We start from the raw sequence: 25,707 nt of genomic DNA, 5'->3' as shown, positions 1-25,707 counted from the left end.
TGCATAACACACTACCCATATGATGTGGATCAATGTCAGGTTATTTGATGTATAATCTTCAGTAACAAAAGAACACTATAGTTGTAATAACACTTTAAACAGATCGTTTGTAAATGTGTAGAATGTGTTTGTTCTGGGTCCACGCTGGTAAGTTAACTTATTTAAATGAAACAATCACAGAGGATTTTCTTCTGAATAACTGGTCAGGGTATAACACTTTCCATTCAGCTTCAGGTAACTTCCATGTAAGGCTTGGTCACACCTGTAGTGACTACTTCGATCTGCCATGCCCATTGTTACTTATCCATTGTTCACTAGATATATCAATGTAATACCACCCAACACAATGTTGAAAAACAGAATGCTTCCCACCACTAAATCACATAACTAGACGTGAGCTGGGCGTGATCCCAATGCTGCCACCAGTGTTGTGGAAGAAAGTGACAGCTGCAACAGGGACTCTAACCAGGGCTCATACGTTGCAAAGGAAACTCTATCAGCCGTTGCCATGAAAGCCTAGTAGTCCTCTGGACAGAGGCAGTAGGCCTATAATGCTAGCCTATGCATTGTTACAATAGCCTAAGTATATAACCTGTCATCATGAATTGGCCTTGGAAGTGTAAGCCTACATACAGTGCATTCAGAAAGTATTCAGACCCCTTCACTCTTTCCATATTTTGTTAAGCTACAGCCTTATTCTAAAATTGATACAATAGTTTTTCCCCTCATCAATCTACACACAATACCCCATAATGACAGAGCAAAGTTTTTTATATTTTTTTATATTTGCAAATGTATAACAGAAATATCATATTAACATACGTATTCAGACCCTTAACTCAGTACTTTGTTGAAGCACCTTTGGCAGTGATTACAGCCTTGAGTCTTCTTGGGTATGACACGACAAGCTTGGCACCTGTATTTGGGAAGTTTCTCCCACTCATCTATGCAGATCCTTTCAAGCTCTGTCAGGTTGGATGGGGAGCGTCGTTGCACAGCTATTTTCAGGTCTCTCCAGAGATGTTTGAACGGGATCAAGTCCGGCCTTTGGCTAGGCCACTCAAGAGACTTGTCCAAAAACCACTCCTGCATTGTCTTGGATGTGTGCTTAGGGTCGTTGTCCTGTTGGAAGACGAACCTTTGCCCTAGTCTGAGGTCCTGAGCGCTCTGGAGCAGGTTTTCATCAAGGATATCTCTGTAATTTGCTCCGTTCATCTTTCCCTCGATCCTGCCTAGTCTCCCAGTCCCTGCCGCTGAAAAACATCCCCACAGCATGATGCTGCCACCACCATGCTTCACCGTACGGATGGTATTGGCCAGGTGATGAGTGGTGCCTGGTTTCCACCTTTAGCTGAGGAGTGGCTTCCGTCTGGCCACTCTACCATAAAGTGCTGAGTGCTGCAGAGAAAATGTCCAAAAACCTGTTTTCGCTTTGTCCTTATGGGGTATTGTGTATAGATTGATGAGGACAACATTCAATTTAATCCACAAAAAAAAAAGACAAATACAGCTTTTTTTTCCAATCTGGCAACCCTCATAAAATACAACACAGCACCAGTATCCCAAAGTATTAAGCGAAAATAAGCATAGAAAATAGTGTTGGCATAAACATAAAAAAATATATATACAGTTTAAGGCTACTTTTCTAAGCATTTCGGTGACAACCTGGTTTATTAACAACATTGGGTTGTTAACACGTTTGTTTTATTTAAATAAATGTAGGACACAAGAAAAGGCAGTGTAGAACACAATTTCCCAAAATGCATTGCTCCAATAACTTTAAAAAGATTGTTTGAAGTTTGACCTCCAAAAATGTATTTTCCTATGAATGAAGTTGCAGAGAAATGTGTGTATTTTAAAATGAATTAAGCCACACAAAAGCACACAACATTTGCTAAAATACTTTTTGTACATATTTGCACTAATTGAGTGTTAGATTGTGTTGCCTATTCCCCTCACTTTCTGTTTTTTTCCTGTCTCTCTTCTCTCTTTCTCCCTCTCAAACTGATCTCCCCTTTCATCTCACTCTGCCATATCCATGTCACGCCCTGGTCGAAGTATTTTGTGTTTATCTTCATGTATTGGGTCAGGCCAGGGTGTGGCATGGGGTTTTTGTATTGTGGTGTGTTTTGTCTTGGGGTTTTGGTATGTATTGGGATTGTAGCTAGTGGGGTGATCTAGCAAAGTCTATGGCTGTCTGGAGTGGTTCTCAATCAGAGGCAGGTGTTTATCGTTGTCTCTGATTGGGAACCATATTTAGGCAGCCATATTCTTTGAGTGTTTTGTGGGTGATTGTCCTTAGTGTCCTTGTTCCTATCGGTGTTAGTTTTCACAAGTATAGGCTGTTTCGGTTTTCGTTTCGTTCATTACGTTCTTTGTTTTGTAGTGTTTGTGTTAATTCGTGTTTACGTTGTTCATTAAACATGGATCGCAATCTACACGCTGCATTTTGGTCCGACTCTCCTTCACACCTAGAAAACCGTTACAATCCACTTGTTCTCGCTTGTTTGCTCCCACAAACCCGGCTGTTCGTAGACTTCTCTACTGTACTGTTGTTGTGTCCTGTGTGGCGGTTTCGCTCTCTCTCTCTCCCTTCCTCCCTCCCTCTCCCTTCCTCCCTCCCTCTCCCCTTCCCACCTTTCTCTCTCCCCAGCTTCTGCCTAAGTCCGTCTCTATCTTATCTGACTCTGCCTCCACAACCACCGTGTAGCATTTGGAATGCATGTCACCGTTTAAATATGCATCCCGCACGAAAGATAGCACAGACTATTTCCTCATGTCACACCTACGTTGGTACCCTGGCATTGTGGTCAAATCCTGCATTCAAACTAGGTCACTGACCTGCATCGGGAGATCTAAAGGAACCTATACCGTATTTATGAATCCCTAACTTACATAGCATGTTGGCAAGTGCCATGAAGATCCTATACACATTTTAAACGCACTGCCTTGATGCACATGATGCAGCAGAATGAAAAATTCATCAGGAATCTGGTTTGCACTCTATCAGTGTCTGGCATGCAACGTTTAGTCAGCGACATGGGCCGTTACAAACACTCCTCCCAAATGTGGAGTAAATGCCCTCGCTAGCTGTACGGTAAACAATGATGTTTGCGTTAGTCATGTTTGCGTTAGGGAACGTTAGCGACAAGGAGGGATAGCCTACTGTAGTAAGCTTACCCAGGCTCAGTAGGTGGGCCTTTTTTTTTACCTGGCAATGCACAATTGGGAATTCACTGAATCTAGGCCCCTTGATATCAAGCTTTTAGAGACATTTGGTTCAGTTTATTTTTTTTATTTTACCTTTATTTAACTAGGCAAGTCAGTTAAGAACAAATTCTTATTTTCAATGACGGCCTAGGAAGAGTGGGTTAACTGCCTGTTCAGTGTTTAAAAAGCATTTGTATATTTTCATCTTTCATTTTGTGTTACTAAAGACTAACACAGGCCCACAGACCTTCGCAATCAATTTAGCAGCGTGAAGCGTTAAAAATCATTGATCTGCATAAAGAAGGCTTGAAGACCACCCCTTCAGAACCCACCCTTTCATCTGATCACCCCAACTAGCATTACGCTATCTCCTCAAGCCAGGGGAAGAGAGGAAGGGGTGGAGCGATTGATTCTCCGTTTGCACCATTCATTCCGGCACTACAAGTGCCTTTTTTCTCCAAGGCGATGGCCATTTAATCAATGGCCTGTCACTGCCGCTAAAACAGTCGACGTCTGCGATCTTGGCTGCGCTTCCTCACTCACTTCGACAGCCACCCCATTCTCTGGACATTTTTCTCTGTCCCTTTTATTTGTTTGGATTTGCTTTAAAGTCGCAGTAACAACATGTTTAGTTGTAGATATTCCTAAATGCAAACCCAGCCACAATTGAGAAATATGAAAAATGATAGATCATCGTACATAGTTGAATGCTTTCTTGGGGGCATTTGAGTAGTGGAATTTTTATCAAAATTGACACTGCTCTCCAGTTTTCAACTTTTTGTTGACTTTAGTAGAAGATGTAAAGATGTGAAGGTTGCAAGTGGCTGTTTGCTTGACCGTCACAAAGAGACCTGTTCGGCGATGTAATGTGCTGAAGCTGGTCCTTTGTCGCTTGTAATGACAGAGCAGTGGGTTCAATTCCTAGAACCGATCAACACTTAAACTGTAAGTCTCTTTGGATAAAAGCGTCTGCTTTATATAATATTATATATTAAGCCAATATAATGTTTGATAGCTCACTTCAATCCCAAATGAAGAGGTTTTCCAAACTAGGGAACCGTTGTTGCGGGAGAATTTCCAATATCCTTAAAAAATCATTGTAATGTGGTTAACCTTAAAAATCTAAATTAAAATTATTCAAATGGATGTGACAGCAGAGGTGAGGTCGACCACGCCCCCTGACTTGGAGAATATCTGACGCGACAAGCATCAAGCATACCCATCTCATTAGTGGTGGTGAGATAAGATACATTATGTCAGATTTATTTGCAATTGAGTGTTATAGCCCCACATTAACAGTTTGTGATGGTGAGTTGAGAAGACAATACTGTTCGAATGTTTTTCAATTGACTGCCATAGCCCCAAATAAAAAATTAAACATTGGCTGTTAATCAGGCTACATCATGTTGTTCACAATTTTCAGATAACAAAATGGGGTCGTGGGCCAAAATAGTTTGGGAACCCCTGTAATACAATGACCTAAACCATTTGACATTCCACTCATTTATCTTGTATCCTTTGGCATGAAAGTAATACAAATAGTTATCTTCAGTCGTGGTTTTCTAAGCTGTGTGTGTGTGTGTGTGTGTGTGTGTGTGTGTGTGTGTGTGTGTGTGTGTGTGTGAACATGTGTGTGTGTGTTAATGTCTTGCCTTTCTAGGTCACATTGAAGGGTTCCCTCTTGTCGTGATCGATAATGGTTGTGACTTTCCCTAGTTTCCCTGGCTCTCATGTGCTTTATGCAACTGTAGAAGATGGGGCCGGGAAGTAAAACGTCTTGTCATGAATGAAGTGAATTCAGCCGGCAATTCATTGGTATGCATGGGCATTGGTGATAAAGTAACTACGCGTATCAATCATGGGACGTGTGCCTTGTATCTGCAAGAGGATTCATGACCTTCCTGAGTTTCCTCTCTGCCAATTGACACACAGACTCTCATGCACACACACACACACACACACACACACACACACACACACACACACACACACACACACACACACACACACACACACACACACACACACACACACACACAACCATGGATGCACACACACACAACCATGGACACACACACACACTCACACACACACACACACACACACACACACACACACACACATGGGCACATTCAAGGACATGGGTACACATACAAACACATGGGCACTCTAATACACTCACACACAAACACAAACACACACATGGGCACATTCACACATGGATGCATTCACACTTTCACTTTTTTTTGCATTCACACATATTGTAAATGACAACTTGTTCTCAACTTGCCTACCTGGTTAAATAAAGATTAAATAAATAAATAAAATAAAACACTCACTCTCTCTAATACACATACAGGCACACACATGTACATGATTATTCTCTCTCACACACACTCTGCCACTACATATCCCACTCATTAGCTTCAAGCAAGAAATCATCCCTTGGTCATGTTTGTCTTTCACTGGATCAGTATCGAGTGATGGACCAAGCTATCGATAATGCTTAGGCAGAACTCGAGTCAATCGCTTGCAATCTCGATCAACGTTCCACCGAATTAGTTGTTGCTCAATAGAACAACTGCAACAAAACAGATCACTGTCAAAAGACCCTAATAAAATGCTCCATCGACCAAACTAAAAGAATTAGCATGTTAGACTGTTTCTAAATAACCGTACCATATTGTATGCTACATTTTCACCTTGTCTCCTGACCACATAAAGGATACCATAGCAGTATACTCATTCTTTGGACAAGGGAACCTTGAGTTGGAGCATGAAGGGGTCTTGTGTGGCTCAGCTGGTATAGAATTGTGTTTAGAACATCAGGATTGTGGATTAGATTCCTGCTGGGGCCACCCATAAAATGAAAAATGTTTGCACTATTGTAAGTCAATTTGGATAAAAGTGTCTGCTAAATGGCATGTTTAAAGAAGTGAAAACAATGTCATCCAGCCTATACTGGGATTTCACTATTTCTTTCCTCAATTAGGAACTGATTCGCAACTGGGTAGAATCTCTGGCCAATCAGTAATCAATTATCAATTAAATTGTTTTCTATCAATGAACTACCAGGGAAGGAAGAAACCACAACGTTATGACAATAAGTACTGTTTATCAGGTTTCAGGTATGACTCAGATGCAGACAGTGTCGAAGTAACAGTTTATTTCTAGTACAGGGGCAGGCAAACGACAGGTCAATGGCAGGCAGAGGTCAGTAATCCAGAAAGGATACAACAGGTACAAAACGGCAGGCAGTAGTTTCAGGGTCAGGGCAGCCATGGGGTCAATAATCCAGAGCGGTGTGGCAAGGTATAGAACGGCATGCAGGCTCAGGGTCAGGGCAGGCAGAAAGGTCAAAACTGGGAAAAACTAGAAAACAGGAACAAGAACAGACAGGAGCAAGGGGACAAATGCTGGTAGGTTTCACGAAACAAAATGAACTGGCAACAGATAAACAGAGAACACAGGTATAAATACACTGGGGATAAATACATACAGCCCTCTTGTGGGGGGCACCATTGCAGACTGAATGGTGGCTATAACATTCGGAGGTAAACCCCTAGCCATCATATTGGCCCTCTCAGGGGCCAGACACATAGGAACCAAATCTCTGGCCTCTCGTGCCAAACCTGTGCACCTGGGACAACAGGTAACTGCGCAACGGGAGTTGCCATTGGGTCCCACCTAAAGGTGAATGAGCTCCACGAACCAAGGCTGCCTGGGCCAACGGGTAGCCACAAAAATGTCTGATAAGCCCTCCAGTTGCACCCTTTCCAAATTGGGCTGAATCAGAACTACTGGTTTGCCAGAGCATCCGTTCCCAATGGGGAACTCAGGTCCCTCATCGAAAAAAATAGATGACACTGTGAGTTTTCTCTCCGATGCATAAAGAACCTCTCCCAAATATGGCCAACCACCCAGGGGCGTTGTCTCCCCCTGAATAGCAGGTCCGCACCCGAGTTGAGGCAACCTGGAACAAGCACTGTCTGAAGGGAGAGCAAGGGGAGGGACCTAATCACCCCCTGTCTGTTGATGTATGCCACTGTCATCATGTTGTCGAATCTGACCAGCACATGTCGGCCTGACTAACGTGGGAGGTGGTGCCTTAGCACTAAGTAAACCGTCAGAAGTTCCAGGTAATTGATATGCTGTGCACTCCGTGACACCGTCCATATTCTCCAAATTGAGTAACCCTTCACCCCACCCTTGGGGGGACGCGTCTGTCGTGACCACCTTGTGGAACAACACCCATGAGAACCCCTTGTGATAGTGGCTGGGGATCCCTCCACTGATTTGGCCAGTTTAGGTGGTGAGATGCATCAAAGCATGTCACTAGTATCCAGCACTGGACGGACCGCATCAATAATGGTCCCAGGGGAATAACCACTCTCATAGAAGCCATTATCCCCAGAAGGTGCAGGAACTGGCAAAAACGTACTGTTCGCCCCAACCTAAATTGGGCCAAGCAGAGCTGGAACCAGGGCACCCTCTCCCTGGATAGAAAAGCTTGATTTACTAAGGAATGGAATGCGCTGCAACGGGGTTAGACAGCTTTTTTCCTGGTTTAAAATAAAACCTAGAGACTGAACATTGGACTTCAGCCTGGATGTGTGTAACACTGCTTGTTCCCTTGACCCTTGCTGCTATCAGCCTGTCGTCAAGGTAGGCCAATACCCTCACCCCCTGGCCCCTCATCAGTGCCATTGGTGACATACCTCAATTGGCTGTTTCACCCCCCATCCCCGAGCTAGGTGTACGGGGGCTGTCTTTTCCCTGTGAGGTGTCAGGACCATCTCTCACCTCGACCCTGGAAGCAGGGTGCCAGGCATACTGGTGTTGCGCCTGGGAACCAGGCCTATCCGCTTAGCCGGCGGAGCTCTTACTGCCGGCCTTCTGGAAAGTGCCACCCTCGGCATCGCCAAAGGACCTCTGAGGGAGAAAAGCATGCAGTGCCTCTTCTTGCTTCTTTTTGGCCTTGAACCGGCCTGCATATCCTCCAGGGCGAAACCAAGCAACCCCGTGGGAGAAATTGGCTCAACAAGGTATCACTGTCTGTCCTTCTCGGGCACCTGCGAAATGTTGACCAAAGATGACGTTGTGCCACCACAGTAGCTGCCATGCTCTTCCCGAACCCCATGAAGGAAGTTGGCCGTAACACAGGTCTCATCCAGAGCTCTGCATGGGCGCTCCTGTGGCCAAAGCCGTGACCATGTCCTCCAGCAACTCAGTCTGGTAGACCTGCAACATAGTGAAAGACGACAGGACTCGGGCAGCCACCCCCTCTGCACGATACACCTTCTCCAGCTGAGCAGCCGAAAAGCGACACTGCTTGTTAGGGAACATAGGATTCACATTAGCCACGCCTTTGTTACCAATAGGGCTAGGTGGCCAGCTAACTTGCCACCCCCCGGTTGCTTGTGTACCAGCCATGCCCCCTCCATCCCTTCCGGATCCATGAAGGGGTCACACTCATAAAGCATCAGCTTAGCTGAATGCGGTTTGGACCAGGTTGTTGTCAATTCTTAGATGAAATCCAGAAACAGGGGTAGGTGGTGCTTGGGTGCTTGACTGTGGCAGCCACAGGGGCCAGTTGCTTCCCACCGAACCTTAATGACTTCTGAAGCGGGTTTGAACATGGCCACTTCACCTTCAAATGCATAGCCGCCCTGCAGAACAATTCTATGAATGATGCATTGGATACTAGTTTTTCCCCTGCTACTCCCTTAGTGTGAGATGGTGGCTGTCCCGGAACTAAGTCCTTTTTATCAACCTAGAAACCCCTGGATCCGCCCAGAGAACCAAGTCTTCATCCGAACCTGGGCCCTGTATGTAACCAGCTTTCACACTATCCCCCTGTTGGTATGTAAGTGCCACATGTTCTGACCACAGCCCAACATCTCTCTCCGCTTCCTGCACCTCAGTCCCAGCAGAGGTACCGGCATACTGGAAAGAAAAGTCACCATCGGTAACTCCAAGCTTCCTCAAGAATGCCACATGTATTTCCAGGGAGTTTGCCCGAAATACGTGGCAATTAACACACTGATTGGTCCGTGCAAGGGCCGCCTGAGCGTGTTCCAAGCCGAGACAAACTACACATAAATTGTGAGAATCTTTCAGAGAAATACTGACTCGGGCATGATCTCAACCCCTAACCCCACATAGCCATTGTCGTTTCGGTCACTTTCTTAGCCATCTTACACATTGCACTAGCAAATTAAAGAATAACTATACTGAACAAAAATATAAACGCAACATGAAACAATTTCTACGATTTTACTGAGTCACAGTTCATAGAAGGAACTCTCATCAGTCGTCTGAAATAAATAAATTAGGCCCTAATCTAAGGATTTCACATTACTGGGCAGGGGTGCAGTCAGGCGTGGGCTTGGGAGGGCATAGGCCCACCAACTTGGGAGCAAGGTACACACACTAGGGCCTAGTCAATTAGAATGAGTCTTTCCTCAACAAAAGGGCTTTATTACAGACATAAATACTCCTCAGCACCCCCCTCCCCCTCCTCAGATGATCCCGCAGGTGAAGAAGCTAGATGTGGAGGTCATGGGCTGACGTGGTTACACGTGGTTTACGGTTGTGAGGCCGGTTGGATGCACTGCCAAATTCCCTAAAACGACATTGGAGGCGGCTTATGGTAGAGAAATGAACATTAAATTATCTGGTAACAGCTCTGATGGACATTCCTGCAGTCAGCATGCCAATTCCACGCTCCCTCAAAACTTCAGACATCTGTGACATTGTGTTGTGTGACAAACCTGCACATTTTACAGTGGCCTTTTATTATCACCAGCAGAAGGTGCACATGTGTAATGATCATGCTGTTAATCAGCTTTCTGAGATGCCACACCTGTCAAGTGGATGGATTAACTTGGCAAATGAGAAATCCTCACTAATTTTTTGCACAAAATTTGAGAAAAATAAGCTTTTTGTGCATATGAAAATGTTCCCATAGTTTTTATTTCAGCTCATGAAAAATGGGACTAACGTTACATATTGCGCTTATATTTTTGTTTGATATAATTGTTCAGCACACAATGTCCAGGGGTGAGAACGCTCTACCACTATGGGACAGTTTAGTTGTCGCAACATTTTACAGTTGTTTGTTTTAAGACCGTGAATTGTTCCTCTTCACACCGAGGTAAAGAGTGAATCTGAGGCTCATGCTTATCACCTGTGGAAGGCAGGGCTTCCAGCGAGATGCAAATTGAATTGGCCTTGTCAGGCGTGATTGTAAATCCTTCAACCGAAGTTGCCAAGAGTGCGACTCCACATAGTATGTTGTGCTGAAATTGACTGACTGAAGGGAAGCAGCAGTATTTCGAATTTCAAGGCTTGGATGTGAGTTCAATGAGTATGTGGCACAGTGCTTCACAGTTAATGTCATCTCAAAGGGCATGAATGGAATAAAACATTTGACACTGGGAGGCAAAAATAAGGTGATATTTTATTCCATTATAGATACAAAACATCTTATTTTTGCCACACCAGTGTTTGTTGGGTGTGAGTACCTCTGGTTAATGTTATGCTCAGAAGGGGTCGGGTGACATGGTGCAAAGTGAGACAGTATGGAAACAATGGGATAGGGTTATGATAGGGTCATCTACACGGCCAAGTGAATGCCTGTTCTGTTGTCTTACCATTTAAGGGAAAAGGAGATTAGTTTGGCCATTGGGGCAATGCTCTATATGGGACATTATTGTTTTGCTGCTTGTTTCTTAATGTGGTTTGGTGCAAAAACACATTTTTTTGTGAAACACATCTCTCCGTCTCTCTTTCACTCTATTCTTGCAACTTTTACTCCCACTGTGTAACTCGCCCCTCTTCCTTGCTATCCTTTCTTTTCTCCTCCTGTTTTCATCTTTCTTCTCAACAGTCTCTTTATTTTACTTTTTATCGCATCACCTGATTTTACATTTTCCTTAGCATCTTTTCTCTCTCTGCCTGTCTGGCTCCATTTGTCTCTCTCCATTTGTCTCTCCTGACTAGACCCAGCCTCATCTACCATCTCTCTCTCTACCTTTCTCCATGCTTCTTCCTTTCCACCTCTCTCTCTCTCTCTCTCTCTCTCTCTCTGTGCATGCTTGGAGTTTTTTTGAGTTTTGGTGTGGAGGGCTCTGCCCTAAGAATTGATTGTGGTCACCTCTCTCTACCCCTTCGACAAGAGTGGTAGTTGCAAATTTTCCTCCGTTTATTACGGATGATCAAATCAGGAAAGAGCTGAGTGTTTTTGGTAAGTTTGCTAGCGGTTTTCGTGTACTGTCGGCAGGTTTTCAGGCAGCTGCCGTCAAGCACGTTGTTTCGTTCCGGAGGCAAGTGTTTATGTTTCTGAATAACAATGAGCAACAGCTAAATGTGCATTTTAAAGTGAGTCATGGGGAGGGTCTCTATGCAGGGTTTGCCAGCACAGTAGGGTGTTTTGAGTGTTTTTGGGGCATAAGAGCTTTGTGTGCCCACATAAAGGCCGTAGACAAGGTGAGGGTACAAGCGCCAGTAGGGGAAATCGAAGTCAACGTGCAGGGGGTAATGAGATGCAGACAGCATAGGCTGGGCCTACTCATGCCAGGGATGGTGGTGTAGATGAAGCTGGGCCTAGTCATGCAAGAGATGGTGGTGTAGATGAGGCTGGGCCTAGTCATGCTATGGATGGTGGGGTATCTGAGGCTGGGTCTAGTCAGGCTAGAGATGGTGGGGTAGCTGAGGCTGCGCCTAGTTATGCTATGGATGGTGGTGTAGATGGTGCTGGGCCTAGTCATGCTATGGAGGGTGGTGTAGATGAGGCTGTGTCTAGTCAGGTTATGCTAGTGGATGAGGAGACTATAGTGGGGAAGTGTAAGAGACTGGGGGGGAGGGGGTGGTGTCAAGCGGAAAAGGAAAAAGGGTGTGGTCAAAGGCACCATGGAAACTTTGCCTGTTGCTGTGGGGGATGCCCTGACCAGAGAGGAAGGGCAGGTGGTCAGGATGGGAGATAGAGATGAGGAGGAACGTGAGTGTGAGAAAGAGTATGAGGAGTTATTTATCAATGGGTCTGGAGCCGACAGCCAGTCAAGCAGAGGGGTCGAAGTACACATTGAGACAACTGATAAGGTTCCTTTTTTCCAAGGGGAAAAAAAAGTTAATCTTGAGGCTTTTTTTCTGATCTGAGAAAGTTTGTAAGATCAGTACAACATGCTATGAAAAATGAGGGGCATGGTGCCCTCTCACCCAGGAAACGTTTTAGGTTGAGGAAGTGGGTCACAACAGTGTGTAAAGGTTTACCTTCAGACACTGTTTAGATATATATTTTCTTTCTGACACTGGGGCTTTTTGAACTTTGCTAGTGGTCTCTTTCTTTGCTGGCTTTTCTCCAACTTCTTATGGAGACTCTTCGGGTAGGCTCACTCAATATAAATGGCGCCAGCGATGCGGGAAAGAGGAGTGTGTTGGGTGAATATGTCAAACAAAAAAAGTTCACATGATGTGATGAATGAAGTCGAATGGGGGCTCTGGTGGAAAGGGGCACATTTTGAGCCATGGGACAAATTTTAGTGCAGGGGTGGCAGTCCTTTTTGCACCTGGTCTGTCTGTAACAATTTGCTCCTCAAATGAGGTGTGTAGGGTTAGGCTGCTTGTTGTAAAAGCAGAAATTAACAATATGGGTTTGTTATATTTGTCTTTATAAATGTGTATGCGCCTAATACAGGGAGAGAGAGTGGGGTTCTATTTGGGAGTCTTAGACAGGAACTCTCACAGGTAGCGCCTGAGGAGACGCTGGTGGTCAGAGGGGACTGGAACTGTACAATGGATTTTACGAAAGACAGAAATCGGGAAGAGCCTCATTCAGTGTCAGTGGGAGTGTTAAGGGACATCATTAATCAGTTCGACCTAGTGGATGTTTGGAGAACTAAACATCCTAACACAAGACAGTATACATGGGTTTTTGGTGCTAGTGCAGCCCTTACTCGATCGATTTTATATGTCTAGGAATCGGAGCAATAGGCTGTTGGACGCTACCATTCTCCCAGTGGGGTTTTCGGATCACCACATAACCATGGCTCGGCTGTCTATTTCACCAAGGCCCCGGCAGTCATCCTATTGGAAGTTCAATGTAAAGCTCTTACAAGAGCTTTACGTTGTTGTCCATGAACTGTCAGAGGCTGTAAGCCAGATGTCCCCCGGTCATGCACCGGAGGTCGATGGACCTCCCAGTGGAGTTTTATAAAAAAATCTGGGGAATAATTGGACAGGACTTCTTTTGCGTGAATGCGTCGGGGTAGGAGAGTTGCCGATGAGCTGTTGTCAGGAGGCTCTGACTATCCTGCCCAAAAAAGGGGACTTGTGTGAACTTAAGAACTGGAGGCCTGTGGCATTACTCTGTGCGGACTACAAGATATTTGCCAAGGACCTCTCTAAAAGACTGAAGTCCCATTTGGACTCGATAGAACATAAGGACTAAACATATTGTGTACCGGGACGCCTAATCACAGACAACTTGTTCTTAATCAGGGCCATGTTGGACTTTTCGAGAGGTTCTCATGTGAACTTTGGACTGGTCTCTTTAGATCAAGAGAAGGCTTTTGATAGAGTGGACCATGAGTATCTGTTTAATGTGATGTTTGGGATTGGGAAGAGTTTTGGGATTTTTTTGTGGATATACGGTTGTAGAAGTGGGTATTGTTTTGGGTATTGTGATAATGGTTTGTATATCATGTGGTAGATGGAAAGGTGAGTATGGTACATGAATAGGATATATTTTGGTGTTATATTTTTATCTCTCTCTCTCGCTCTCTCTCCTAAATATATACCTTTAACCAGCACTGGCTGCTGGAGTCGGTTAGACTGCCTCTAGCCTGAGGCAAGAGTAGTGGAGGAGCCGCACGATGTGGTTCATACACTCTCCCCCTGGAGAGGCTGCGCTAGCGCCAACGTGCTAATGAGCTCAAAAGGACAATTATTCACAATTTTAATCAGCCTTGCCCTGTGCACTCACCTCAAAGTTGAGTTGTCGAGTTAACCCCTCACCGCCTATGGCCCTGCCACCAAGGTTCTGCCCCTATGTCTCCTCTGACCCCCCACCTTGTGTCCTCTCTATCTCCCTAATGCAGACCTGTTTGACCTTCTGGGCAATCGCAGTGGGCAGAGAGGTTTCATAAGTTGACCTCTACATGAGATGGAGTGCGAGAGAGTAAAACTGAGAGAAAGAGTAAAAGAGAGAGCGAGTGATGGAGAAGGTAGAAGAGCGAGAGAGGGAAAGAGGGAGAGAGAAAGAGGGAGAGATCAATAGCAGCGGTATATGCTAAAACAGGCCACTGCCATGTCATAATCACCCCAGTGTAGCGGTCCACTGATACTTCCTGACAAGATGTGCCATTACCAAAAACTGCTAAACGGGCGCCAGAGCACATCTCTGATTCAAATATGCTTTTCCCTTTCCCTACCCCCGCAACACACACACACTCTTTCTACCTCTCTCTCTCACACACACTGACACCTTTCTCCATAACACACAAACACAACTTCTCTCTCTCTCTCTCTCTCTCTCTCTGTCTCTCTCTCTCTCTCACACTCACACTCACACGCACTGATGCAGGCAGTAGAGTGTGGAGCGTTACACCATATTACACCCACTCCTCCTCCCCGGTCTCTCTTCTCTTACTATTCATACTGTGAAGCTCATGCCAGGTTAGAGGGTTAGCATGTGGCGTGCTGCCTGTGTCAGGCTGAAACAATGTGATAACTGTCAAGGGCCTTGTCGCTCCAGGCCTGCCCCAGACGAGTGAGGGGCCCTGGGCCATGGGGCTGCTATGCCACTGCATCTCGCTGGTTATGGCTGGGCTAACATGCTAATACAGTATGCTAATAATATACTATCTTACTCTGTGGCAATGGGGTTGGCATTATGGGGAGAGGATCTGATTTTAGGAGCGTATAAGTTTGGGGTCTCTATCAGTGTGTACATATGAATGGCTGTTTACTTTGGGAAACGTGCATCGATAACAATCACATCATCCCAGCTAACAGCAAATGTTCCCACAACTTTAGAGAACGTTCCCTTAAGAATCTCAGTAGGTGATTAACTAACATTTTCATAGGAATGTTTCCCAGAGACCATATTTTAAGGCCGTTTGTGATTATGTTACGTCTGTGCTGGTTGAAATAGTTGATTTTTATGGGGCTCTATGCTCAGATAATCGCATCGTATTCTTTCGCAGTAAATCTTTTTTGAAATCTGCAGTTGGATTAGCAAGATTCTAGGCTTTCGATACATGTGAGACACTTGTATTTTCATGAATGTTTAATATGACTATTCATGTAGCGATCACCGTATGTTGTGGAATTTCCGTATGTTGTGGGTTCCGTGCGCAGAGAGGCTAATGTCAAATAGAACTTGCCGAGAACGTGGTTAACATGTTCTCAGAACTTAAGATGTTAATATCCTAGACATGTTTCATTGGAACGCTGCAAGAACATTCATGTGTCCAGTTTTCTGAGGGGTTAGGAGAATATTCTATCAACATCCCACCAAGCATACAGTACTGTACACAGAACATGTTTGCCCAGTTCTCAGTGTATAACATATTAATGTTCTAGACACATGTCATGGGAACATTGGAAGAACATTCATGTGTCCAGTTTTCTGAGGGGTTAGGAGAATGTTCTATCAATGTCCCACCAAACATACAAGGAACATGGTTGCCATGTTCTCAGAACACAAGATATTTACCGTTTGATGTGTACGAACACACGGGTGTGATCATTCTACAGTGGTCACTGCAGCATAAGCTCAAACCGGTGTGATTACAACACTTCATTAGAACGTCTAGTTTCGATTGACGCAACAGTCCGTGTTTGAGCTGGCCACACTGAGTTTTCACAGAAACATTTTGCACAAACACAACGTTATGTCATCAATGCAAGCGTTTTATTTTTGGATGCAATGTTCAGATATTCACAGAAGTAGTGACAGCATAACAGTTGTTGTTCAATCACTACATGAGTATTGAAATGTAGGTTATGCATATTAATAAGTAAGTAAGTCTGTTCTTGCTGGGTTTTTTTTCCTCTAGTAAAACTAGTTTCAGTTTTTGTTGTTCAACCACTACCAATACTTCAATAAAATACACCCATTACGTATAGGCCTATGTCTTTTCTTGCTGTCCTTTTCTCCAGTAAAACTGTAAAGGAGTGTATGTAATAGAAGTATGTTGCTAGCATACAAAAGCTGACCTCAATCTTAGACAATCTGACCTCAATCCACCTCCAGTTATGATGTTGGCAAATAATGTTCAATGCTGTTTGTGTGCCAGGGTTTCTGAAAGTACTATTATATTACAAAGAAGTAACATAATAACACTGATGTAAAAAATAAGATACTGTATTGACAAAATCACAATTATGTATGATATGTATGACTTGCCTCGTTGAATAAAGGTTCAATTGAACAAATGTATAAGAAACAGAAAGACACAGTAACTGAAGAGCTCCACAAGGGCTCCACAAGGAGGCAGGGCAGGGCAGAGCTATGCTATACAGGCCACATTCATACACAGACCATGGTCATGATAAGCGCAGCTTCAAAGTATACCACACAAACGAACGCCATTAGCATTGTAGCTAGCAAGATACTGTAAGCACAGTTGAGTATCAAAACATAAAGGTTATGAAGTAGTACCTTGCGTGTTCGCGATTATAAAGGAATACACACAGAATACATTATGTACATACATACGATGCATTCTGAAAATATTCAGACTCCTTCACTTTTTCCACATTTTGTTACATTATAGCCTTATTCTAAAATGTAATACATTGTTATTTTTCCTCAACAATCTACACAATACCCCATAATGATGACGTAAAAACAGGTTTTCAGACATTTTTGCAAATGTATAAAAATAAAAAAACAGATACCTTATTTACATAAGTATTCAGACCCTTTGATAGAGACTCGAAATTGAGTTCAGGTGCATCCTGTTTCCATTGAGCATCCTTGAGATGTTTGTACAACTTGATTGGAGTCCACCTGTGGTAAAGTACATTTATCGGACATGATTTGGAAGGCACACACCTGTCTATATAAGGTCCCACAGTTGACAGAGCATGTCAGAGCAAAAACCAAGCTATGAGGTTGAAGGAGTTGTGCGAAGAGCTCCGAGACAGGATTGTGTCGAGGCAGAGGAGGCCTTGCTCCATCCCTACAGTGAAGCATGGTGGTGGCAGCATCATGCTGTGGGAATATTTTTCAGCGGCAGGGACTGGGAAACTGGTCAGGATCGAAGGAAAGATGAATGGAGAAAAGTACAGAGAGATCCTTGATGAAAACCTGCTCCTGAGCGCCCAGGACTCAGACTGGGGCAACGTTTCACCTTCCAACAGGACAATGACCCCAATGCACACAGCCAAGACAACTCATGTCCTTGAGTGGCCCAGCCAGAGCCCGGAATTGAACCTGATTGAACATCTCTGGAGATACATGAAAATAGCTCCCAATCCAACCTGACAGAGCTTGAGATGATCTGCTGAGAAGATTTGGAGAAACTCTTCAAATACAGGTGTGCCAAGCTTGTAGCGTCATACCCGAGAAGACTCGAGGCTTTGTGTGTGGTTGTTGAAGAAGCTTTGGCAGTGATTACAGCAAAGTACTGAGTAAAGGGTCATAACACTGTAAATGCAATATTTCATTATTCATTTTTTTTTATACATTTGCCAACATTTTTACAAACCTGTTTTTGCTTTGCCATTACGGGGAATGTTGTGTTTAGAAAAAAACTATTTAGTCAATTTTAGAATATGGGTGTAACATAAATAAATGTGGAAAAAGTGAAGGGGTCTGAATACTTTCCGAATGCACTGTACGTACATACTGTGTGCTACAGTAGAAGCGACAACACGATATACAGAAACTATAATCATAACGTAATAAGGCACTTACTTTGATAGGAATGCACACATGTCCAAAGTTATCAGTAAGGAAAACAACAATGAAGGAAATGTCAGTCCCAGCTGGAAAATGCACCAGGGGGAAAAAGTTTAATGCAGGTTCTGTTCTGACTGGAGATGTGCAAATGTCTGTATACTTGATCTGGGGAAACACTGGGGGAGTGCTTGGGGTCTCATCGAAGAGAGAAGTTTGTCTGGCTCATCTAGCTAATCCTCGCCTTACATTAGCACAGCATCCCTGAAACGTAAATTGCCTGCCACAGTGAAATGGCCGACTTCTATGTGAATTAATGACGAGGCAGAACACACCTCATTTCAAACTGTTCATGCAAGGGGGACTGTTAGATATATTTGGAAGTCACATGTGAAAAGGTTAATGTTCCCCCAATATTGTGTCCCCCAAAACATTTAATTACACTGCACGTCTTGTTACTGTTGTCAAACCAGTCAAGGCCTTGATTGGTTACCCACTGATCCATTCATAGGTCTTTGTCTATTGGCAAGGGATACTCAGACACAATGTGCTTTTAACTTACATATTTGACACACTTGATTACATTGTGCATGTTCATTTATAAAGTAATTATTATTCAACATTTCCTCACCTGGGATTTGAGCTCACAACCTCTTGGTTCACGGTACTCCAATGTTCCTGCTACGCCACCATGTCCATGTCAGGTATCAGTTAATCTGACTGTTCTTTATTCTTTATCATTTATTTGATTGACTTATTTCAGCATTTTAGGGGGTTCTGTTTAGTTGTTCAATGTTTTTAGGGCATATTAACCTGTTTCAATGATGCTCCTGAATCACAATGATCAATAAAATATTTTCTTGAGTATATGGTGTGGATTTTAAAAAACGACAGAGTTCTTTTTGAGATGCTCAGCTGTCTAGAATACTACAGATTCCCATCTTTCAATGAGAAACTCATTTGAATGATATCAGATAGGTGTGCTGTAACTGTTGCCAAATAATGACATTAACATTGCTAAGAACGTGAGAGTAGGGTGACTGTCCTAGCGGTTCTCAAACCCAGGCCACCAGCACCCTAAACACTGTCCCAACAAGGGATATCTCTAGGGCATGTGTTATTGGGCCAGTATAGTTACACCCTGTCCAGAAGAAACCCTAACCTCCTCCCTAGGAATTTGTGTAGATCTGAAACAACTTGACAGGTGTAAGCAATAGGCTGATTGCACTTTGAAGTACATTTCAGCTTTCTTAAAACTACACTCAAGAAAAACTGTATTTATCATAGTGATTCAGGAGTGCCAATTTTGACAACTCTACAGAAAGCCCTTAAGTTGTTGAAATAAGTAAATCAAATCAATGATGAGAGAATAGTCAAATGAATTGATAACTGACACCGACACGGTGGTCGTAGCAGCATCATCTGAAAGCCATGAACCAAGAAGTTTAATAGGTACACCCATCTAGTGCCGGGCCGGAGACGCTTTTGCCTCCAGAACAGCCCATATTCTTTGGGGCATGGATTCAGGATTGTGTCAAAGTTTTTTGTTCAATTGCTCAAGGGACCTAACTTGTGCCAGGAAAGCATTCTCCACACCAGTACACCACCAGCCTATACCAGGCAGGATGGGTCCATGGACTCCATAGCTGTTTATGCCAAATCCAGGCTCTGTCATCAGCATGACGCAACCGGAACAAGGATTCGTCAGACCAGGCAATGTTTTCCGCTCCTCAGTTGTCCAGTGTTGGTGATGGCGTTCCCACTGGAGCCGCTTCTTCTTGTTTTTAGCTGATAGGAGTGGAATCCAGTGTGGCTGTCTGCTGCCATAGCCTATCCATGAAAAGGATTGACGAGTTGTGCGTTCTGAGATGCTGTTCTGCACACCACTGTTGTACTGTGGTGTTATTTGTCTGTTTGTGGCACTCTTGTTAGCTTGCACGATTCTTACAATTCTTGCCATTCTCATTCGACCTCCCTCATCAACAAACTGTTTTCGCCCAGAGGACTGCCGCTGACTGGATGTTTTTTGTTTGTTGCACCATTCTCTGTAAACCCTCGACACTGTCGGGCGTGAAAAGCCCAGGAAGGCAGACATTTCTGAGATACTGGATACGGCACACCTGGCACCGAAAAGCATACAACGCTTGAAGTCGCTTAAGTCGCTCGTTTTGCCCATTTTAATGTTCAATTGAACAGTAACAGGATGCCTATCTGCCTGCTTAATATAGCAAACCACAACCATGTTCTAGATATGTTCTGCTTGACATGAAGGGAATATTCTCCTAAATTTAACACCAAAACACACTAAAAAGGTTCTCCAAAGGTTTTTGTTAACATATTACTGAAGGAAAATATAAACGCAACATGTAACACTTTCATAGAGTTACAGTCCATATAAGGAAATCAGTCAATTGAAATACTGAACAAAAATATAAACACAACATGCAACAATTTCAAAGATTTTACTGAAATTAGTGAATTGAAATAAATTGATTAGGCCCTAATCTATGAATTTCACATGACTGGGAATATAGACATGCATCTGTTGGTCACAGATACCTTAAAAAAATGACCTTACAATGGGCATCAGGATCTCGTCACGGTATTTCTGTGCATTCAAATTGCCATCGATAAAATGCTATTGTGTTCATTGTCCGTAGCTTATGCCTGCCCATACCATAACCCCACCCCTACCATGGGGCACTCTGTTCACAATCTTGACATCAGCAAACCGCTCGCCCACGCAACGCCATACACGTGGTCTGCGGTTGTGAGGCCGGTTGGACGTCCTGCTAAATTCATTAAAACAACGTTGTAGGCGGCTTATGGTATGGAAATTAACATGCAATTATATGGCAATAGCTCTGTTGGACATTCCTGAAGTCAGCATGCCAATTGCACACCCCCTCAAAACTGGAGACATCTGTGGCATCGTGTTGCGTGACAAAACTGCACATTTTTGAGTGGCCTTTTATTGTCACCAGCACAAGGTGCACCTGTGTAATAATCATGCTGTTTAATCAGCTTCTTGATATGCCACACCTGTGAGGTGGATTGATTATCTTGGCAAAGTAGAAATGCTCACTAACAGGGATGTAAACAAATTTGTGTTTAATTTTTGAGAGAAATAATATCTTTGTGCGTATGGAATATTTCTGAGATTTATTATTTCAGCTCATGAAACATTGGACTTTGTATGTTGAGTTTATACTGTTTTTTTGTTCAGTGTAGATAGAATGTTTCCCTAACTAACAGAAAACTGGACACTCAATCATTAGGGGAACTTTAGAGGTAACATTCCAAATTTTTCTTTCTCTCTCTCCCTATAATTGTTACCTGGGATTGTACTCCCCTCTTTTTCTCCCTACAGTGGTTTTGAGTAGTCCTTGGTGTTTTTCTTTTTTTCTCTCTATCTTCTTTTCTTCTTCCCTCTCCATCACCTGCTGTTTCTCTCTCCTTGTCTCTGTCTCAATTCCCTCTCTTCCCCACCCACCTCCTGTCCCCCATCACCTGCTAAATGACTCAAATGTAAATGTAAAAATCCTGCCCAGGCTGATGTTACATGAAGCAACTCGCACGCAATCTTGACCACCTTCTGTGACGAGCCTCGTAGGCTGTTTTATGTCATAAGTCAGATGTCTTCGGTCCTAGTTCTTGAGGCATTGGTGTCTACTGGGGTTCTCTTCAACCTGTCACTTCATTCAGTGCTTCTCAATCCAATGGATGTGCACTGAACATTTTTGTTCTAGCCCAACACTAACATACCTAACTCACCAAGCCTGTGATTAGTTCAATCTTTATTTGTTATTTTTTTAGGGATAGAACTTCACAAAATTCTTTAAGAAATAACAGCAAATTTTCTGTGACGATTATGATTTAAAACATTTTTATTCGGATGTCTGAATATGGGGCTTCCAACTGTAATATACAATATATTTTTTTCCAGGAACGCCATAAAACTTTCATGTACCTTACAAAAAACAAAAACATATTTGTTATTTTGTTTGAAAATATGACCCTTTCTCTTTTGTTTCTCCTGTGTTGACGCAGCCCCTGCCAATGCCCAGATCTCACACGCGGGCCAGGCATGCGTGGTGAAGGAGGACAACATCAGTGAGAGGATCTACACTATCAGAGAGGGAGACCGCCTGGAGCTACAATGTCTGGTCAAAGGACACCCACAACCACAGGTACCATATCATAACATGACTGTGTGGCTCAGTTGGTAGAGCATGGGGCTTGCAACACCAGTAGAGAAACATGGGGCTTGCAACACCAGTAGAGAAACATGGGGCTTGCAACACCAGTAGAGAAACATGGGGCTTGCAAAGCCATCTTAGATACACCATCAAACCAACAAATCACACAATGCCAATTCTCTGACCGCCACATACACACACAGTGTTCTCAACCCCCCTGTATTTGACCAAGGAGCAGCTTTAAAGTGCATATTAAAAAGCACTCTCTCTTTCTCAGATCTCACCATGTGGTGAAAGCTACAGAGGGGAGCTCTGAGTCTGGTGTGAGCTGTCTGTTTTGAGAGCTCTTTTGAGCACTAATGCAGATCAAGCTGACTTTAGACTGTGTGTGTGTTGTGTGTGTGTGTGTGTGTGTGTCTGTGTGTGTGTAAGACAGGTGAAAAGCAGCGTGCTCCCCTGGAATACCCACAGGTCTGGTGGCATGAGAATAAAACAGGGGTGTGTGTCTGTGCCCCCGCGCCCCCACCTCCACTGCCCACGTCATCTACTAACCCCAAACTGGCTCAGCAGATTCCTCTGCCTGATTCCCTGAGTCATCTAATAAACCTACCAACACATTTCATGTGCTGTCCTCTCAGGGACTGATGCATTTTTTCTTTCTTCCAATCCAATTTCAATTTAAGGTGCTTTATTGGCATGAAATAGCCTACATCTGTAAATATCGCGAAGGCATTCCAAAACCATAGTTTTAGAAGTCAAGTCACACAAGTCACACTTGCATCTTTCTCTCTCTCTGTCTTTGACTCCCAATCTCGCTTTCTGTTTCTTTCTCTCCGCATCTCTCTCCTTTTTCACTCTCATTCCCGCTCTGTTTTCCCCCTTTTTCTATCACTCCCTCTTCTCTCTCTCCATCGCTCTCTCATACATATTCCTTCCTATATACAGACACTTTCAGACATATTTGAATACTTTAGTTGGATCCACAGTGAAACCTTGGCAGTACAAAGGACCCAATTATTTTAGAGGTCATGCAGATGTTATACTTGGTCTTTCTTCAATCCCAAACTTTTACAGAATATATTAACTTCATACCATCACTGCTTTACTTGTGTAGAATGGTGCCTGACTCTTGTCTGCGACAAACGCACATGTACTCGCATACAACACACTTCGAACACAAGTGCACACACACACACACACACACAGTCTATCCCTATTTATTTAGACTTGGCTCTGAAACAAAAATGCACAAATTTAATCAAACTTTCATTCCCTCCATATAGCCGAGTGTTAGAGAGAATAAACATTTAGGCAAATATAGACACAAGTAGGGTTCCTATCTCAGTTTGTCGAGGAGCAGTTGTGAAATGCAGTCATTTGCAACAGCAAAAGCAGTTCCTTCTGGGCCTGTGGCAGTCATGTATTTTGAATAATGATTATATTGGTCACGCTTTCCGAAAGTAAAACAATAATAACAATATTACATTCACTATCAGCGCTGGTATTGCCTTGGGCTATGGTGCTCAGCAGCGTTTCAATTCTAAGTGTGTTTGTGAGTGTTTGCCTGTGCATGTGTGAGAGTGTGAGAAGGAGGCACACCACACACACACACACACACACACACACACACACACACACACACACACACACACACACACACACACACACACACACACACACACACACACACACACACACACACACAAAGGAAAGGAAGCTAGAAAAAGTCAGTCTAGTCAAGGTGAGACAAAGGGTAGACATGATTTGGGTTGGCTGTCTTCTCTGGGGAGTGTTTGAAGAAATTTTGCTATCGTTAGATCTGCAGCAGTGAGGGCTTGGCTATATAGTGTACATGGTGTCACCTAGGCAACGTGTTAGTATTAGAACTACTTGATAATGAGTGATGAGGTCTTGAGGCAGTTCTTAGTGTGGTTGATGAAAGCAAGAACATTACTGTATTCCACCTTACTTATAAACCACAGGAGGTTGGTGACACCTTAATTGGGGAGCATGGGCTTGTTGTTATGGCTGGAGCGGAATAGGCGCAATGGTATCAAATACATCAAACACATGGTTTCCATGTGATGCCATTCCATTTGCTCCGTTCCAGACATTATTGTGAGCCGTCCTCCTATCAGCAGCCCGCTGTAATATGAACATACTTGAACACCAGCAAGCACACACATTTTCTTTGGGAAATGTCCGATTTTAGTTAAATTAAATATTGCATGGTAAATCATAGTGAGATTGAGAGCAAGGTTTAGGAAAACAAATGACTTTAGTTTTTCTACATTATCTGTGTCAACTCCTTCCATTCTTGCAGAGTGTGACTTTTAAATGCATCGAGGAGAGAGAAAAAGTGAGAAATAGTGAACTGAGAGAAATAGAGGTAGGGATCGACAGATAAAAAACAAGAGATAAAGGAAGATACTGTCGATGGAGTGATAGAGAGAATGAACGACACACTGTGTGTTAGAGAGAGAGAAAGGGAGAGAGAAAGATGGAGTGTGTGAGTTGTATTAGTGTTTTCCCTACTGAGGAATCCGATGGAAGAGAATGCAAAGTAGTGTGAGTGTGTGTTTGTGTGTGTAAGTAGAGTACCATGGTGACCTCCATTCAGCTCTCCCCTCCTCTTGGTAGTGTCTTAACTGAGGCATTGCCATGGCAACCTGGCACGCCACCTGCCTTCCATTCACGGTCGGAATACGAATATGGACACACACACATACACACACACACACGAATGTCACTATCCCATTTAGCTTCGAACTCCAGGATGTTTATCTTATATGTGACCTTTAACCTGCAATACAATTGGCGGTTTGAAAAAGTTCCAAAATCTCTTCCTTCTCTTATTCAAAAGGGGCCACCATGAAGTGGGTTTAATCATTATGATTAACAGATCAGTTAAGCAAAATAGCCATAGAATAGGGAGCTCATGTTTTTATTTTTGGGGTAGCATAAAAAAAAGACAGTTGTGACCAGCTGCGAAAGGGGAAATTATGAATTATGACACACCCACAGAGAGAGACAGCAATCGGACAGACGGCAATCAATCAGGCATACGAACAGACAGACAGAAGGGAAATCAGACATATTAACAGACGAATGGACAGACAGACAGAATTATGAGTGATTGGTGCAGTACTACTTCTTCTATTTCAGAGATTATTACTGTTCTTGTACCCCTCTACATTGTGAAGCAGTGTTGTGTCTGGACTGGAGTTCCTACTTCCCTAGAGTCAGATTCACTTGTGGATACATTTGTATGTCTCTGGGGAAGTAGATAAAGGGCCTCATTGCCAAAATCCTGAAGTAGCCATTTGAGAGATGTATACTCTTCACTACATATTGAAGGGTGTTGAGATGAACACATAAGGGACGGCTTCT

General features: G+C 43.5%; 1 protein-coding gene across 1 annotated transcript in view; it reads left to right on the top strand.

Annotated features, from left to right (window-relative positions):
- LOC112263451 (MAM domain-containing glycosylphosphatidylinositol anchor protein 1) overlaps positions 1 to 25,707 on the top strand; it is a 408,035-nt gene that overhangs the window by 66,680 nt on the left and 315,648 nt on the right. Inside the window, exon 3 of the mRNA XM_042330737.1 lies at positions 22,169 to 22,308. Coding sequence (XP_042186671.1) covers positions 22,169 to 22,308 — 140 coding nt within the window. The remainder of the gene's footprint in view (positions 1 to 22,168; positions 22,309 to 25,707) is intronic.

This window comes from Oncorhynchus tshawytscha, linkage group LG12 (genome assembly GCF_018296145.1).
Source record: "Oncorhynchus tshawytscha isolate Ot180627B linkage group LG12, Otsh_v2.0, whole genome shotgun sequence".
NCBI lineage: Eukaryota > Metazoa > Chordata > Actinopteri > Salmoniformes > Salmonidae > Oncorhynchus > Oncorhynchus tshawytscha.
The sequence above is the reverse complement of the archived record's forward strand: the minus strand, read 5'-3'. Positions and strand labels throughout refer to the sequence as shown.